This window comes from Pagrus pagrus, assembly GCF_965226575.1.
Source record: "Pagrus pagrus genome assembly, chromosome: 2".
Taxonomy (NCBI): domain Eukaryota; kingdom Metazoa; phylum Chordata; class Actinopteri; order Spariformes; family Sparidae; genus Pagrus; species Pagrus pagrus.
In genome coordinates, this window is record NC_140186.1 from 34,118,790 (window position 1) to 34,137,951 (window position 19,162).

The 19,162-nt window shown below is 41.7% G+C and overlaps 2 protein-coding genes across 2 annotated transcripts; both read right to left on the minus strand.

The window, feature by feature from the left end:
- Positions 1 to 358: 358 nt before the first annotated feature.
- Positions 359 to 12,676, minus strand: asb5b (ankyrin repeat and SOCS box containing 5b). The gene is given in 8 exon segments (XM_084364144.1): positions 359 to 1,230; positions 1,336 to 1,527; positions 5,972 to 6,106; positions 6,513 to 6,666; positions 6,827 to 6,934; positions 7,631 to 7,710; positions 12,386 to 12,551; positions 12,557 to 12,676. Coding segments are annotated over 8 exon segments (1,059 nt in total). The 5' UTR covers positions 12,653 to 12,676; the 3' UTR covers positions 359 to 1,102.
- A 265-nt stretch (positions 12,677 to 12,941) lies between these two features.
- Positions 12,942 to 15,687, minus strand: LOC311263813 (glyoxal reductase-like). Its single transcript, XM_084364134.1, has 6 exons — positions 15,284 to 15,687; positions 14,149 to 14,457; positions 13,921 to 14,066; positions 13,596 to 13,735; positions 13,327 to 13,485; positions 12,942 to 13,245 (listed from the first exon to the last, which is right to left on the minus strand). The coding sequence occupies exons 2-6, from the start codon at positions 14,394 to 14,396 to the stop codon at positions 13,066 to 13,068; spliced, it is 873 nt and encodes a 290-aa protein (XP_084220260.1). The 5' UTR covers positions 14,397 to 14,457; positions 15,284 to 15,687; the 3' UTR covers positions 12,942 to 13,065.
- Positions 15,688 to 19,162: the final 3,475 nt, after the last annotated feature.

The following is a 19,162-nucleotide window of genomic DNA, read 5'->3' on the forward strand; positions in this document are numbered from 1 at the left end:
GTTGACAAAATATGCAAACAGTATAATCATGGAAACTCAGATACATTTAAGTTAACAGTCTACTGTCCCCATTTAAGGTTTCAGCAAACTAACTTGGTGGCACAGTGGTTACTGCCTCAGTTTGCATGTTTTCTCCCCTTCCTTGCATGGACTTTCTCTGGGTACTCCAGTTTTCCCCATCATCAAAAAACACGCACACCAGGTTAAATCTCCAGTCAGTGCCCTCGACCAAGGTACAGGAGTGGCGTCTGGAGTTGCCCACTCCTCCCTCAGGATGGGTTAAATGCAGAGTACCAGTTTCACAATGTAACCCTCCTCCAGGCTAACAGCTGTGGGTGAATTGGACAGGTCACTGAGGTCATGTTGTGGATCATTTATTGGTATTTACATATACATACAAATAGTTGAAAGCCAGCACATGCCAATGGAAAATACATTTCAATATTTACAAAATTACATTTTGTGCTTAACCAACAAAATTTGTTCAATGTGTGGATCAGCTATCATTATCACCCAGACAATCATCTGAGAGGAAGCACTGAATGCCATTGAATAAACATAAGGTTTACAGAGACTGTGCTAGTTATGCCAAAACAAAAACAATGTACAACGCTGATTCCAAAACAGTTTGGATGCTGAGTAAAACATAAATCAGTAAGTGTTCCCCAGCCCCATGCTTGCCTGTGAACAACTGAGCCTTCAGAGGACGCTCCTTTCACACCCAATCATGATACTCTCACCTGTTACCAATCAACCTGTTTACCTGTGGAATGTTCCAAACAGGTGTTCTTGGAGTATTACACATTACATTAAATATATTGTCCTTGTCCTTGTTTTCAATTCTGCCAAAATGCATTAGCTAATTATCACACTTGATTATTACACAGCGTCCAAACATTTTAAATCAGGGCTGTACTTTGTACAGTGTGAAATTCTTGAGTGTATTTTGATGCAGTGATGTTGTAGTAGACAAACTCGACCATACAGTTCAAACCATGGTGATATGTTAACATGAAATGTATTTAATTTGGCACATCCAAATTCAAAATGTTGAAATAATGGCATCTGAATTCACTGGCATGCTGCATGTGTGCCCATCATCCTACGTGTGCTCCAGATAGTTAGTGAGCAGGGAAGGGAGAGGAAGGACGGGGAGCAGCTTCAGTCTGGATCGACCAATCAGATTCCTGATCTGGATACGACACAACTGACAGAGACTCCTCGGAGAAACTACAGAAAGACAGAGTAATTTCCTTTGACTGTTTGATAAAGCTTCCAGTGGCTCCATGCATCCATCCACATTAAGAATCACAACAGTAGAGAATATTGCAGTACCTTCAAATGTCTGTAGCAGCTGCTGTGTTTTTCCACCAGGAGGGGCTAGCTCCAAAGGGCGCTGATTGTTACTGTCTCTGATGTTGACATCAGCTCCATAGTCAAGTAACACTGACACCTGATCTGCACTGTCCTGTCTGACAGCTGCATGCAGAGGACTGTCACCTCCTCTGCCTGCATTGACATTGGCTCCTAGAGAAGACGAGGAGAGAGGACAGGGCAGGAGCAGAGGAGAGGGAAATGTAATAAATTAGATTGAATATAAATGTAGTCATAGTGTAGATAGAAAATCAAAGAACTATCACAGAATGTGATCTCTTTTCAGTGGAACAAACATAATTGCACCCTTTATACCACAGCACAGAGTTCAGAGGAATATGATGAAACATCACAGTGGACAGCCTAGAGTAGTGCTCCCCAACCTAGGGGCCACAGTCAACAATGGGGTGCTTAAATACTCCTGAGAGGTCACAAGATGATTACAGGGATACATAGTTAATAACTGTATACTTTCATCTCTTCAGGCCTCTAAAAATTCATCAAATGACACAACCCCTGAAGGAAAAAGCATGCTCTGTGGTTGACCTGATCACAACCTGTGATGAGTGTTCACAAATAAACATAGCTTGATTTAAAGGGGTCACAATCCAAAAGACTTCCACACAACTGGCCATGAGTTTTGGAATCTCTGCAATAATCTGGAATAGAATGAGAAGAATCCAGGGATGATTTTTGATGGTCAGGAAAACCACCAGATTAGTATTAATGTGAGGCTACACTAAAGGTCCAGTGTGTAGGATTTAGTTAGATCTATTGACAGGAATGGAATATAATACTCATAATTATGTTTTCATGTATTTAAACCAGCTGAAACTAAGCATCATTGTGTTTTCGCTGTCTAAGAATGAGCCTTTTATATCTACAGAGGGAGTACACTAGCCCAGAACAGACAAACCAAACACTGACTCTAGAGAGGGCCTTTTGCAATAACTGCATGTTTCATGGACACCACAGGTTCACATACAGGCTTTGGAAGAGGAAGGTGAGTAGAGGGGTATATAGTTGGTTGTAATCTGCAACCTTACCACTATTAGCACTTGTGTCGACAACATAGTGCCCACCATACAAGTCAAAAAGTTTCCCTACCAGAAGCCCTGTATAAACAGTCAGGTACATCACATGCTGCGTGCTCGCTCTCTTGCATTTAGGTCAGGCAATGAGTACAAAGCTGCGAAGTTTGGACTGAATAAAGACATCACAGCAGCCAAAAGGCAGTACAGAGAGAAGCTGGACGGCTTCTATTCCTCTGCTGACTCTGGGCGGATGTGGCAAGGCCTGCAGCACATCACAGACCCCCCGCTCCACCAACCGTCTCATCAGGCCAGGTACACAAAGTCCTGAGGAAGATCAACCTCCACAAGGCAGCTGGACCAGACAACATCCCTGGGCGGGCTCTCAGAGCATGTGCCAACGAGCTGGCTGATGTTCTCACCTCCATCTTCAACCTTTCCCTCAGCCACAGCACCGTTCCTTACTGCTTCAAGACCACAACCATCGTCCCCCTTCCCAAGAAGAGCCCACCCACCTGCCTGAATGATTACAGACCAGTAGCACTCACTCCAATCATCATGAAGTGTTTAGAGAGAGTGGTGCCGACCCACATTCAGAGCAGCACACCAGACCCCCTGGACCCCCTGCAGTATGCCTACCGGCCCAACAGGTCCACCTCAGACGCTATCGCTGCTGTTCTCCACTATTCCCTCTCCCACCTGGAAAATAAAGACTCCACCTTCAATATAGTCATCACCTACAAACTCACCCACAAACTGTCTACACTTGGTCTGCACCCCACCCTCTGTGACTGGCTCCTAGACTTTTTGACTGGCAGGCCCCAGTCTGTCAGGATTGGTAATAGGACTTCAGCCAGCATTATTACATATATTGGCACTCCACAGGGGTGCGTCCTCAGCCCCATCCTCTACACCCTGTTCACCTACGACTGTGTCACCTCCCACAAGGAGAACATCATCCTCAAGAACGCGGACGACACCGCAGTGATAGGATGCATCACTGGTGGGGACAAAGCGGCCTACAGGAGGGAGGTGGCCAGTCTGGTGTCATGGTGTGAGGACAACAACCTCACCCTCAACACGGACAAGATGAAGGAGATAATAGTGGATACGAGGAAAAAGAGAAGACCTCATCGACCACTGTACATCAGTGAAGACCTCACTTGGTCACTCAACACCACACAGCTGGTAAAGAGGGCCCAACAGCGGCTGTATTTTCTGAGGAGGCTGAGGAAGTTTGGCATTTCGCCTGGGATCCTCAGCAACTTCTACAGCTGCATTGTTGAGAGCATCTTGACCAGCTGTATCACCGTGTGGTACAGCAGCACTTCTGCTATGGACTGCAAACACCTGCAGAGAGTGGTAAAGACTGCTGAGAAGATCACCAGGACTCCACTGCCCTCTCTGCAGAGCATCTACCACCGCAGAGTCCACAGGAGAGCTGCCTCCATCCTCAAAGACCCCACCCACCCCCAGCACGGACTGTTCACACTTCTACCCTCAGGCCGGAGGTACAGAAGTGTTAAATCCAAGACCACCAGACTAAAGAACTCTTTCTTTCCCACTGCCATCAGACTCCTAAACAGCGGATAGGAGTTTACAACCAGGTTAAAAAATTCTACCTCATATAACTGTTTACATTTTGCACATGCATAATTGCACGGCTCAGATTTGCACTCGTTTATTATTATTATTATTATTGTTGTTGTTTTTTTCTTTGTTTATCACATGTGCCTTGTAAAAACTGCTTTATTTTGTATATTTTTGTTGTATATATTTCTTTTTACATTGTTGGCATTCTTTGGACAGCAAAGGAAGAATTTCATTGTACAGAGAAACATGTTTCCTTACTGTGCATATGACAATAAACACTTTGAATCTTGAATCTCTTGAACCACTAGATGACACTATGTCCCACTCACTGTATCTTTAAGCAGTACTTTCTATATCAACACTTTAGTGTTGCCACAATACTGGAAATTCTAACTTTGATACAATACCTTGAAAAATATTGATGTTCGATATACACAGCGAAAATGTATGCAACATTTAAAGATAAATGTAAGATGTCTTGTGTGCTGTGTGTAAAGCACAACGGCTTCTAAGTTGATTTACTTCTGTTTGTAGTCTGTTTCCCATCAACTGAAGCTCTGCTGTCTGAGACTCAGGCCTGACAGCTCTGAGGGGAATGACTGTAAGGCCAACAGCAGGACCACACAATGATCAGCAACAGTGTACTGGGTCATTTTATTTAATTCTTGAGTGATGCTGAAAAGGTTTTTTTTTTAAATGTTGGTGTGTCTGTCCCTCGGGTGCTTCGCTAAACTTGTTGTGTTAGCATGTTTACATAGCACTGCTCTGTAGCATCACTTGCATATGGACATGCTTGCATCTTTTGCCTTTCCTTGTTCATTTGTCTCAAATGCTAAGTATTTCCAAACAGCATTCCTGCTGTTTTCTTTGTCAATCAAAACCAAGCACGGAGACTCTGGACTTTCCATCTTTAATGAGCTAACACTGTGAGCAAATGAGACAAGTACTGTGAGTGAGGGCTACGTTGACACTGCAGCAGTGTGTGTCAACCCACTTTGGGAGAGAAGAGAGAGCAAGGAAGCACAGCTGGTACTGGTTCATTGATTCTGTGGAAAATGACTACTGAAACCATTAGGCTTCTAACTGGTTTTAACAGACGACATCACATTACCCCAGTCGTAACTTCCCTTCATTGGCTCCCTGTCCGTTTTAGAATTGATTTTAAGATTTTCAGATCACTTTTAAAGCATTCGTGGGCCTGGCTCTGACCTATATAGCAGACATTTTAATTCCCTATGAGCCAGCTCGCAGCCTTAGATCCTCGGGCGGGGCCCTTCTAACTGTTATAAAGTCGAGTCTAAAAACCAAAGGTGATCGTGCCTTCGCCATCAGGGCCCCTCGGCTTTGGAACGCCCTGCCTGAGGAGATAAGGCACCCAGGATCGGTAACCTCTTTTAAATCACTTCTTAAAACCCATTTGTATAGACTTGCCTTTATGTGATGTCGTCCTTTTGCTTTTGCTCCTACTGTTTGAGTTTATGATATTCATTTATTTGTTTTGTTTATTTTACCTATTTGATTTATTTCCATTTATTTATTTTGTTTATTTCATTCATTTTCTTTCATTACTTCTGTTCTCCAGTTATTTCTTTCAAATTGCCTAACTATAAATGCCATTTATTTCGTTTGTCCACTACAATTTTGTTTTGTTTTGTCAAAGCACTTTGTAAACTGTGTTTTTAAAAAGTGCTATATAAATAAAGTTTATTATTAATATTATTATTATTTCAAATATTCAAAATCAATCCGTAACACTGAATCAAAACATTTAATTGAAAGGATTTAGTGGTGCAGACTGGCCCACTTTACAGCATGAACTCTACAAAGCTTTGAGAATTCTGGCTAAAACTGCTAACTTTCTGGACCAGAGAGGTCAAAACAATGGCGAATCAGATTAAACTGTGGGCACCTGCTCCCAGTACAGGAGGTAACACAGGTGTGCTACAAGTTAAAATGGGAGACAGTTGCATTACCTCTGTGCAGCAGAATCTTTGAGCAGGCTGTGTGTTGGTGGAGACAGCTCATGTAGAGAGGAGAGCCCAAGTGGGACACTTCATAGTCTGGATCAGCTCCATGAGACAGCAGGGACTCTACACACTGGCTACTACCTGCGCGCACGCACACACACACACACACACACACAGAGAGAGAGAGAGACATTAATAAAAAAATGTTTAAGTAAGATGTTTGAACTGAAGTGTGGTTGTATAGTGTAGTTTATACCCTGCTGGTTTCAATGTAACATCTTAGTAAGCAGTGCCTTCGTGCTCTCTGTTATGATGTTTTCACCAGGACTTGACCTTGCAACTGTAGTTAAACATTACAACTTGAACCATACATAGTGGCGCAGCCTTCAGCAGATCATTTCCAGCTGACAACACTAACATGCAGATGTGAGTTGAGTCATTCAGCCAAAGTCCACCAATTCTGGTGATGTGATGTTTGAGATATTGTGCATAAGAGACAGACATCATATACTACATACAAGGTTCCTGCTCTGTGTACAGTCTTTACCTCTCTTGCAGGCTTCGTGCAGGGCCGAGGGGAAGTGTGTGTGTGGCGTGTGTGTGTGTGCTCCATTCTGCAGCAGCAGTTCCAAACAACTGTTGCTCGCAGAGGCACAACAGTTGTACAGAGGAGTGACACCATCAATGGTAGCAGCATTCACCTAGGCACACGAACATACAGGTGAGAGACACAATACAGTCAGTGTTTCTACTAACACACACACATATTTGCGTATAAATTCAAGAGACACTGTCAGCAGCTGTTTAAACACGCACACGCAGTTGACATGTAATAAAGGTGGTGATAAGCAGCATACTTACATTAGCTCCAGCATTTATTAATGCTCTGACACAAGCTACATGTCCTGACAGGCAGGCTTCATGGAGAGGGGTCACATAGTCAATGGTGAAGATGTTGGCATGATATCCCTTAAAAGAAAAGTACACAACATTATGACTTTAGTTGTTTAAGAAGCACACAGCTTGCTCCACCCATTCTAGCAGCCAGGAACAACCACAGAAGCTGTTTAGATACTTGTGTTTATATGTCTGTTAACTCATGAAACAATGTAGTAATGACTACTGACTAGTCATGGGTCAGAATTTCAACATGTTGACAAGTGTCGTGGCTGGTGTGATCCCATCACAAGATGGTCTCCAGCTTTCATTATATTTTGGAGTTATAGCATCCTGGAAACGAGCTTTCAAACCAAGATTATTATCAGTTCAAAGCTGATGGACCTGATGGAGGAAGTAGGCCAGAAATACCTGGTGCTGATGAATGGATTGAGCTGGTGTCATATTTATGTAATGGTGCGCTTCACTTTCAACTTAAGAAGTCAGAGGAAACATCACTTAAGCATAAAGCATACAGCTTGGTACAAAGGTGAACATAACATTTCTACCAACTTGCACTGATTTTTTTATTCTTTGACATTCTTCTTTGTCAGCTAGGAGCACAAAAGTTGCGACTGAGAAAATACACTGGACAATACACCGTCATTTGTTCTCGTACCATAAACAAACATGGATGGCAACCAGCAGCGTACACTGTGAATGTGCTGACATTTGTGCTGAAAAGGCCAAAAAAGAAGCAAAAAAGATCAGAGTATATTGGGGCCTTACCTGGGCCAGCAGGGTGCGCAGGGCAAGCAGTCGACCCTGGGAAGCTGCTTCATGGAGAGGGGAGCGATCTGCCCAGGACCCTGGACACCACACGAACGCACACATATAGACAAAGACAAAAAGAGAGAGAGACAAAAGAACAGTCAATTTTGTTCTGGCATAACAACTGCTATGAATCATGTGTGAACAGTTCAGACACCCAGGAGTATTATCAAATAAGACAGTGTGGCAAACAGCTATGGGCATCCTAACACTGAGATGAATGGGCTGAGAGCAAAACACAGAGTGAACTCATTTTCACCTGGATTTTCTTATTTTTCTATAAGTCAAAACAGAGAGATGCTTTCATCACATTCAATTGTACATATATTAGCTAGTAGTAAGTAAAGAAGTAAAATAATCTAGTATTTACTTGTAGTAGCTGTAGCCACACTCTTTTTTACTTAAAGGAAAGTATGTGCTCAAAACAGAATCTGTGGCAGACCTTCAGCATTGCTCCTTGTGGTTATATTTAGTGTTATGAGCTTCTGTGGCAGCAGTAGCTGCATCTCAGTATACACCACAGAGACACACACCGTCTTATCTATAACATACCCATATCTCCGTCTCCCCATGGCACATCCAGCCACTGGTAAGTATAAGACATTTTGATTGAAGTGGAAGTAAGAGGACCTCCACACCCTCTGCTGTCCCTACGTCTGTCAGAGACCACCTCAGCAGCCACACTGACAACACACTGCAAATGCTATAAATAGCTACTAGCTAGCTTACTAGCTAACTGAGCAAGTAGCTGGATAACTGACTGACTGCCTCTGCCGCAGGGAGAACAATATTATCAGTGTATTGAGATTAAACCTAACAGGCTAACCTATCTGTTAGTCACTGACTCTGCTATAAGCTACCAGGGAGAACATGTTAGAAAGCCTTCTCATGCTCATCTAATCTGCTGAGAGTGTACAGTTATAGAGGCAGGATGCCATATTTAGATGGTCTGTGAGGTCCTTGGCGTCCTCGGCCTCCTCTGGATGGTACATGCCGGCAGCCATTTTGGAAAGGTCATGAACAACAACAACACTGATGGCCACAGAAAAGTTTCTCCCTTTTTTACCTCAAACGTCAACTACTGTGTCCTTCAATTTGCTTTGTTTTACATCAGTCTGCATTGCTCTTACTAAACTCAACATGGTACATACAATTCTTCAAAAAAACTAATTTAAGGGATCCTTATTACCTCAACAGAGAAAGTCATGTGTTCCCTTGTGTCCATGAAAAACTACTGAACGGATTTCCACCAAGCTCGGATGGAGAATGGGTCTCGGCCCAGAATAGACCAGATTCAGAGAAAGATTCGGAGAAATAGATGGATCTAGGAATGTTTTCTCACTTTCTTTATCATTGTCAGATCTGGCGTTTTTTTTTAATTAATTTTGTTTTTACAGTTTCATGTAATTCTCAGGGAATAATGCATGGAATAATGCAACAAATCTGGTGTATTTAAGAAGTTGGTTTCTATGAATGACTACAATTTGACGCAGATCCCAATACAAATCTGGATTTAACAGATTTAAACATGTTTTATCTGATTTTGTACTGATTGAATTAAAGGGGACTGTTGGGCCTTGGTGGAGGTATGCTCCCTTTTGAGTGCCATTCTGGTTAATAATGTTTATGTAGGGAAAATTCAATATTGGTTATTGGGCTATATTTTAGAAAATGCCAACTAACAATAGATTGAGCCTGACATGTATTTACTGCACCAAGGGGATGTTTGCTCTCCACCTTTTAAAACTCTCAACCCACATGTATACCTGCAAGTATTTTACACCCTTTGAATCTGTTGTAGTTATTATTATATTATGTAGTTATGTTGTGAAAATAAGCACAATTCAGAGCTGATCAGTGTTAGAGATATTGTATTTTTGGAGGGCATTTTCACAACTGTATTAGAGCTGACAATAAAGAGGAGTGAGGGAAAGAGTGACAGGGTGTAACATGCAACAAAGGCTCCTAGCTTGACTCAAACCAGGGACATTGCAATTCATGATTGGCACCCTAAACCCTATGCTGTAGGCCAAAAAACGCTACTAGAATTGCACACCCCAATTTCCCAAATTGGATTGTGGGTAAGGAAGAAGAAAGTGGAACAAAGACAGAAGATCTCTGGTTCTGTCTTAAACTGCATCATGACAGCAGCAACGTTATACAAGTGCAATGCTAAACCTGTGAAGCAGGCTGCTCTTCTAAACTGGCAATACACAAGTCATTTGCTTTAATGTATCTTAGAAAGTAAGTGTTGAATGCAAAACTAATGGCTATAGAATAATGACTCCATCTGCATTCAGATTGGTTCCCTTGCTTTTGTTACGCAATCCTGTTTACCACAAGGTAAGAGATCTCCTGGGAAAATGAAGGTTGACTGGCGATCCAGTCAGGCTGGCAGCCTTGCACCATTTCTATTGGCTTTTACGCCTCCATTATAGACTAAATACATAAATAAGCTCATGTTTTTTCCTGTGTTCCTGGTAGTTGCTACTTCGATTAAAAATGAAAGTGATGTGATGTTTAGGAACAGCAGCACAGACAACAATACCACTTGGAAACACAAGTCTGTTTACACTTTTATATGGACAGATACAAACTGTAAAATAAACTCTATTTTAGTTTGTATTTATTTTACCTTTATTTTATCAGGAATATTAGCAATGAGATTCAGAATCTCTTATACAAGGGGGTCCTGGCTAGGACAGCAGCATAAAAAAAAAAAATCACATAAGCAGAGAAGCAAATTATATTAAGACAATGAATTCAGCAGCGTTCAGTAACAGGACATGTGCATTCAGTGCTCAAATAGCCCTTAATCCTGTTCTTATAATCTTCCATGCTTATTGTAACTTACACCAGGAGGAAGGTGCAAAATCTTTAAAAGCACTTTGACCAAAGACAGTGCAGGTTTGAGGACTGACATATACGATTTGTCCACAAGACTGAAGATTGCAGCTGCTGGTATTCAGTAGAGACACAAATGTGGAGGCAGTTCATGCAATATGGCCTTCTTAAAAAAAATGTACCAATGTTCCGATCTACGATTGCACAAAGAAGACCAACTAACTTTCCCGTACAAGCTGACAGTAAGGGCCCACTTAACACCATGTGCCAAGTTATACATGAATATAATCTACAAATGGGCTCCAGCAGCATGAAGCCCAGCCTTATCTTCTTTACTTTCCTCTTTTGCTTATTCCAAGTGAACGCTTCTGTCTCTAACCCACCCCCACACCTTTTCTCTCACTGTTCATGAATAATTTGGTCAGAACATGTGAGCTGCAAGCCTTTACAGCAGAAAGGTAAAGAATACAGGCTGATGGATTGGTTTGATATTGCCCAAAAGTCACATATGATTTTGTCATTATTATCCACTTCTGATATGAGGAATGTGAAAGCATCCTAATTAGCTACTTCTTAACTGTATCACTGTCTAAGATAAATAATCCTGAACTGACCATATTATGATATTCAAGTCCAGTTTAAATCCTGAATATTATAATAATCTATAATTATAACCTTATTAATCTGCTTTTTTGCAGACCACATTTCATTAAACATCATACATCAGGAATTAACTTTTACAGCACTGCAGGGCAATTCAGAGCCCCCTGTCAGGCAAGGCACTCCTGAAAATTTGCTGCGGACACTTTTGAGAATCAAATATATTGGCCGCACCCCCACCACAATCTAATCTGCGAAGATGCGTTACAACTTTGTCAGACATTGTGAAAAGCAGTCAACATTGCTATTATAGAGCTTTCAGCAGGGTCAAGGTGTGCCTCTGTTAATCATGATATTCTACTAGGTCAACAGATAGTGCTTGCAGATAGTGTGGACTTTAAATGCTCAAGGAGAAACAGAAAGTGACATGATCAGGGGGAGTGCTACACAGATATTAGCAGTCAGAAGAACCCATGCCATTCCAGTACTAAGCTTTTGGTTCGAGACCATCCTGAATACACAATGAAAAAGTTTCACAAACCTGTTTTTATTTTAGGCGAGAACAATGCATAGCATGATTCACACTATGAGGGCTCAGTCATTTATTACATGCCTTTAGCATTCCTAACGCTCAATAGTAACCATCTTTCATAAATGGTAAATGTACACTTAATTTAACTTTAGTTAATAGTCACTTTACTGTTAACAATTAAATGTTGTTTACTTTATTAAGCAATTGTAAAGTATTATGAACATCAGTTGCAACTTTACAATAAACAACTGCTTAATAAATGGTTTATAAAGCATTTCATTTTTGTTAACAGTGAAATAACTATTTACTAAAGTTTAATAACTATAAATGTTATGATTAAAAAGTACCCAATTCAATTTGAAAGAACGACCATTCAAAAGAGAAAGCATTTCACTGTGCATCGTCAATTGCTCTAATACTGTAACGCCAGACAGGACATATCAGAAGCAGCTCTGACAGAGTTGAAAGGCCTGATCTTTACTCTATTTTTTCAGCTTGGTGAAGAATCAGGCTGTCAGCAGCCCCCAGACCCAGCATCAGATGTCAGACACACTGGAGGCTTCAGCCCACACAGCTGCCAATAACTAAACAATGTGGTGTTATTTACACGCTTCCAGTAGCCTACTTTATTAGAATATATAGGCCTACAACTACACAATATTTTCGAGTTCTGACCATCTTTTCTACCTGCATCATAAACAGCGTGTGCTTTAACCACAGCACGGCAGTGCACCGACCTTGGCTGGTCAGAATACCCCAGCAGGCCTTCTTCCTCTCCGGGACGTGCTCAGGCAGTGGTCCGGGCTCAGCGCCTCTTTTCCGGGACATCTCCGTAGCTCCAGACGCAACCTCTGGCATGTTCCCCCGGCCGGACCTCACGCGTTTATCGCTCAAATAACACGACTGCAGCAGAGCGGAGCGGCGCGAGGCAGGGCTGAGTGCGAGCGGAGCAACCGGATTGGCCGAACGGCTTTGTTGTTGTTGTGCTCAGCGCACATGACCATCTCACATGCGCCCCCACGTGTGGAAGACGGAGACTATTTTCGTCCTTCAAGTGGACAAAAGCTGGCCTCCACATAGCTTTCAGCCCTGTGTGTGTGCGTGTTGTGGAGCAGGGAAAGCATATCTGACTGCAAACACACACACAGTCTGATCTTTATAGGAGCACTCAGTAGTTTAGGTGAAGAAATGTTAGTGAGAAGAAAGATTGGAATTGCCTTTTTTTCTGCCTAAACAGACTAAATAAACAAACGGTCTTCCTTTTCATGACTGAATAAACACACTGACATTAAAGGACAGCACAATCTATACTGTTTACTTTGTTTATACGTGGCGGACCCTGCCACCTTTTTAGCTTCAAACAGTGTTCATTAAACAAGCAGCATGGTAGACAAAGTCTGTTTCTGCTAGTGCTCCATCAAGCCACCTCGGATGGATCCCAGCAGTACTTGTGCCCACAGTCCAAAGCTGACAGTCTGTCCATGTCTGTACCACTGAGTGTGAAGTTAAAAATCCTGGAGTTGTCCTTTATTCTGTCTGGACTTGAGGACTTGGGAAGCACTGGGACATCCTGCTGCACAGCCCAGCGCAACAAGACCTGCAGGAAAACAAAAGACCTGAGTGTTCGCAAGAATGACCCAAAAAATCGTTAGTCAAGATGCTTTGTTAGAGAGTTTACCTGTGCGGGTGTGCGTTCACAATTCTTTGCCACCTCCATGACCACAGGGTCAGTGAACAGCTCTGCTCGCCCTAAGGAGGAGTAGGCTTGAAAACACACTCCATACTCCTCACACACACTCCTCAGCTCTGTCTGGCAAAACCGAGGATGAAACTCCACCTGAAGGAAAAAAACAAAACAGGACAAGACAAGACTTGTTTTAATAGATTTGTGTACTATTGTGTATATTAGTATGTTATCTATCCTCCTTTCACTCTCATGCATTATACCTGTAACACTGCAGGAGGGATTTTGCAGCTCTTCATCAGCTCTCTTATGTGTGCTGGTGTGTAGTTGGACACTCCTATGGCCTTCAGCTTCCCCTGAGCATGCAGCTCCTCCAGTGTGGCCCAACTCTGAGCTCTGTTGCCTGGAATCAAATATTAATTAGGACCTCGTCATCATTGTTACTCAAGTACATAGTGGAGGAGGAAAGTGAGAAGACGGCTTGAATGTATTTATTTATTCATAAAACACTTGATACACCTGGCCATGGCAAAGAGTTACTTCAAGTGATGTTTTAAAGGAAAGCATGACTCAATCTGGAATCTTTACCTGGGTTGCGCTGGTCAGACACCAACAGACCCTGTGTGCCAGGCCAGTGGATCAGGTAGAGGTCAATGTAACCCAAGTCCAGCTGAGACAGGCTGTGGAGGGCTCCTTCCATGGCCTTCTCACCCTGATCCTTAGGGCCCAGCTTACTGCAGGAGAGAGAGGAGGGTTATTAAGAATTGTACACAGTGATGTGCTCTTCGGGAAGACACATCAGCCTGTATGTATCACCTGGTTATGAACACATCCTCTCGGGTTAAGCCATGTTTGGGCAGAAGCTCCTTCAGCGCTCGGCCCAAGTCAGCCTCATTCCTGTAGACGGCTGCGCTGTCAAACGCCCGATAACCAGCAGCCAGTGCTGCATCCACAGCCCGGTAGACATCTTCAGCACCACGCAACTTATAGGTCCCCAAACCCAGGAGGGGCATCTGAACCCCTGTATTTAGGAGGACAGAAGGTGTAGTGGAGGAGGAGGACATCTCTTCTGTAAGGCACTTCCTCTTCTTGGTTCCTTGTTTGGACTATTTGTCCTACCCAACACTTTTAAAAAGAGAGAGAGAGAGGTATTTTTTTCATAATTACAATATTAAAAAGGTGCAAGATGTAAGAATTAGTGACCTGTTGAAAAACAACTGAAGCTGCTTTTAGCTAGTTAGCTCATTTAGCTGTGCAGCTAGCGGCCCGGACTGGGAGCTCAAAGCACCGGGAAAGTGTTGGCGTATTGGACTGGAATGGGGCTAGCTGGTTAGCTTTCTGAATGTGCTTTGACAAAATACACAGACGTCATGACGTCAAAACTGTTCTTCCTTATCATTTGTTGATAATCTTAGTGATGCTTTGAATGTTTTCAACTATATTTCTTACATAAGGTACCTTTAATGAAGTAATAATACAAACTCAGACATATTTAATTTCTCTATAACTGAATAAACAAGCTGTTCTCAGAAGAAAATAAGGTCCCCAGAACACTGTTTGGAGCTAGAAAGGTGGCAGGGTCCGCCACATATAAACAAATTAAAACAGTATGAAACTGTGTTGTCCTTTAAGGTCAGCTTGTTTATTCAGTTTATTCAGTCACGAAAGCAAAGAGTTACGAATTGCCTGCACTGTGGCTGCGTTAAAACGTCACATGTAGTACAATTACTGTAAATTTAGTCATGTAGCATTATTACACTGATGCTGTTTTAGTATTTTTGAGTGTCGTAATATAAAAGAACAAACTACAGTGATGAAATTAATGCTAGCACACTGAAACATGACATCTGCTATAACGCAGTGTTACGTCGGTTACATTTTAATGTAGCAAACTTGGCAAGAACGCCATTAAATACTGACCCCACTGTTAAAGAAAGTACTTTTCTCTTACGTTTTGGGCTCCTTCAGCTGACTTCTTTAGAGGGCGTGCATAAAATGGCGCCAACCTGACGACTATTAACACACTAAAGAGAGTCAATGTCAATGAAAAGAAATGTCCCGAGTAAATAGTCAGAGAATAGTTACAGAGGAATGTTTACAACTCCTCCATTCTGCTGCACGTGGTCAGCTGACAGTCATGAGTCATGTGACCATATGGCCGGTTTTCGCCGTCACCATAGCGACACCTGCTCCGCCGTAGCTGATTGGAGGAAGTTGTAGCTAATCAAGGAAGTGCAGGCGACCGGAAGGCGGGCTCAGCGAATCTCGAGTGAGGCGTTTACGGTCAGGGTCGTCGACCTGCTCGCCATTCTCTGTACAAAATTACAGTAATTTAAAAGGGCAAAAGAGAGTCTTCAAAACATTATTGATACCATCACATGAGTATTTTCTCTACAGCAATAACACTTGTGATATTCTTGCCTGAATAAATGATCATGAAAGTGTTTTTCTCTGTTTATTTCTTTACAACTTTCCAGTACAGATGATGTGTTTCCATGACAACAGACGCACATAGTCAACGCATTCAGTCAGGACAGAGAGCGTCAGATGCCACAAAAAAACAATACAATTTCATAACATTTTAAATAATCTATTTAAATTCTACCAATAGGAAGCAACAATTAGATTAACTGATTATTCATTTATTTATTTTTTGGCCTTTATACAGCTTTTTTATTGACAGTACAGCTTGAGAGATACAGGAAACAGGGGGAGCGACACGCAGCAAAGGACCTCAGGCCAGGACTTGAACCTGGGGCCGCATACCATTCAAAACACACACAAAAAATCAAGCAATCGCAAGAGACAATTAGATAACCTTATTATTAATTTGGATTTTCATTTAAATTCTCTCAGTATGTTTTCTTTTACACAATAAGCAAATCAACAGTAACAGTACCTTCCTAAAATGATAATTTTTTAATTTGATGACAATAATTACACTATTAATAACAAATTTGGGAGGAAATAAGTTAACATTTCTTGTAGTCCTTGTATGTTGTCTGTTGGTAGAATGAGGGCTAAATGACTGTCCCAGATTACCTGAACCATGCTGTCCTATATTTTCATTCCCATTAGATAAAGTGGGACAACTAGAAAATAAAAACTAAAACATATTTCCAACATTTTAATGAATATTTTGTTTCTTAAACAGATCATTTTTATTTATGATGAGATTTATATCCTTGAGATTAATCTTTCATGACCTTGTCATGCAATTCCCTGGGATGCTTTGTGATTAACAAGTGCTCTGTGACATCACCTCCATAAAGTCATGTGATTTCATGCACATGGCATCCATATTTAACTTGTAGTAAAAGTCCTGTTGATTTCATTTTGTTAAAACAGAAAGTTATAATACTTGAGCTTATGTGTCCCACATTACCCAATGTCCCAGATCACCCTACATAGTGCCCATTTAACTCTTTGTGTTTCACATAGGATCATAGGATTGAATCTCATCAAATCTGACTAATGATCAGATTCCAGTTGAACTATACACCACATACATACATTTAGTTTTGTACTGAATTTTCATATAGTCAATATTGTGTGTCATCATAACTTTTTAAAGGTGACCTGACCGTCATGGACTTTCCTCCACAGTCACCTGACCTAAACCCCATTGAACATTAAAGGGGGCACTTTGTGGAACACTGTCAGATCATGCTGGGATGACATGAGTCACAGGTTTTACACTAACTTGTGGAGTCCATGCAGCTCAAGTTCATTCTGTCATTAAAGCAAAAAGGGGACAAATCAAATACTGAGATAATCTGACATTCATTAACATTTTTTTTTTCAAACATTCACCTTTTTACTCACTCGTAATCTGACATTATCTTTTGTAATGAAAAATAGTATCACATTAGAGACAAAATAGAAGTATTTAGACTAGTGGCTCTGGTGCTGCTGCCCCAGCAGACTGCAGCAAAAACTGTTGTTCAACAGACTAAAAGATCTGCAATATTTTGCTGCGCACATTGAAGAACTTGAGTTTCCTCAGGTAGTACAGTCTAGCATTACTGTGAACATCCTTATTCTACTGACTCTGAGACATTTATAGTACATCGCTCCAGCCCTCCAACACCTCCACCTCCTCTCCTAGAATGGAAATTGGGTTTATTAAGGTCTGTTGTTTCCCCACTTTTTACCTCCCCTTGGTCGTGGCCACATTCAGGGGCAGGTGATGTTACCACATCACCCCACAAAGCTTACACATTTAAAGCATATCTACACACATCAGTTGCCTCTGATAAATTAATCCAAAATGAAATGGGACTGAGTGGACCAGGCACACCAGATAACCAACAGCAACCATCAGCCCTACATATCAGTCTAACTGAACAGCCTCTCTTTCAGAAAGGCTTGGTACGTAGTAGGTGTAGCCACCCACTACACATATGCAACATAGCAGTGTAACTTGAGCAGCAGCTGCTGTATAGACTCAAGCTACTGACTGCCACTTTCTAAAGTAGGTCAAACTGTGGCAGCCTCTGTCTGAATGTCATGAACACACTGAAAAACAACAGCTTAACTCCCATAAGTGCTCTTAATTGTTTCCCATTTATTTTAAAGGCAGTGCTCTTTGTACTTATGGATATATCTGGAGCTCTCTTCCTAAACACTCCAGCCTGTCCACGTTTAAATCACGAATCACAACTCACCTCTTTAGCACTGTGACTCTCTAGAAGAGGAATCTATTTCGGATCTAACAGGTTCCCATTTGTTATTTTTGATGAACGATCAAAAAGTTCTCTCTGGCAGGTGAACAAGCTCGACACCAACCTCGCCTTGATCTTAATGATTTAGTTTTGTTATTACATCTATAAGGTTAATTGAGATGTGTATACCTAATTGTGATAAAGGCAAAATACAGTGGAATGACAAACGTAGTGGCTAAGTGGGAGAACATACAGCACAAAACATTTTACTATCTCTTTGTTTATTGTAAGAAAATGACCAAAAAGACTGTCTGACTTTATCTGACCCTGTATATGTCCATCTGACCACTTGCCATTCTTTTAACAGGTCTCTTTCAACCACTTGCACCCAACAGTGTCTACTTAAGTTTCTTCTTGCCATGACTCCAGCCAACTCATCATTCCGTTTCTATTATGTGTTCTGTTTTCTTGCCATTTCACTAACTCTCATTTTAGATCCTACCAAAATTGATCCAAAAAGCTGCTGCTTGGCTCATTACAGGGACAAAATAGAATGACCACATTACGGCTTGCCTCCCTACTCTGGCTGCCCATTGAAGCCTTGAACAGCCTTGTACCTAAATACATTTCAGATTTACTAACCTGGTATGTGCTCTCACGCCCACTGAGACCTACGTATGGAGCCCTGCGGGTTACTCCTGGTCACGGTCAGTGACAAAGGGTGATCAGGCTTTTGCCGTCAGACCCCACACACTGGAACTCTGCTTGCTGAACTCACACTAAACTGAAAGTTTCTGAACTAGGCCTGAAGATGTTATCATTGAGTATTATACTGTATGTGACACCTGGTGTTACTCTGTTGTTACGCTTTAGTATGATTGTTGTACAACAAATAGAATGAAATCTTGAAGTTCTGTTTGCAAAAAACATGTCAGGTCTTATGGAAAGAGTGAGAACCACCTTTAAAGATCCAATCCTATTCCCAGTGTACTTCAAACGCAGAATTGACTCATCCAACACTCCACCTGGTGGTAGGGCGATACCAGTTGCCAGGACTGCTACACACACCATTTCAAGAAACTGTCACAGGAAGAGTTACAAACATTTAACCACAGACAATGGATTGACAAGACAAATACTGAACGTGATCACAGAACACACAGACT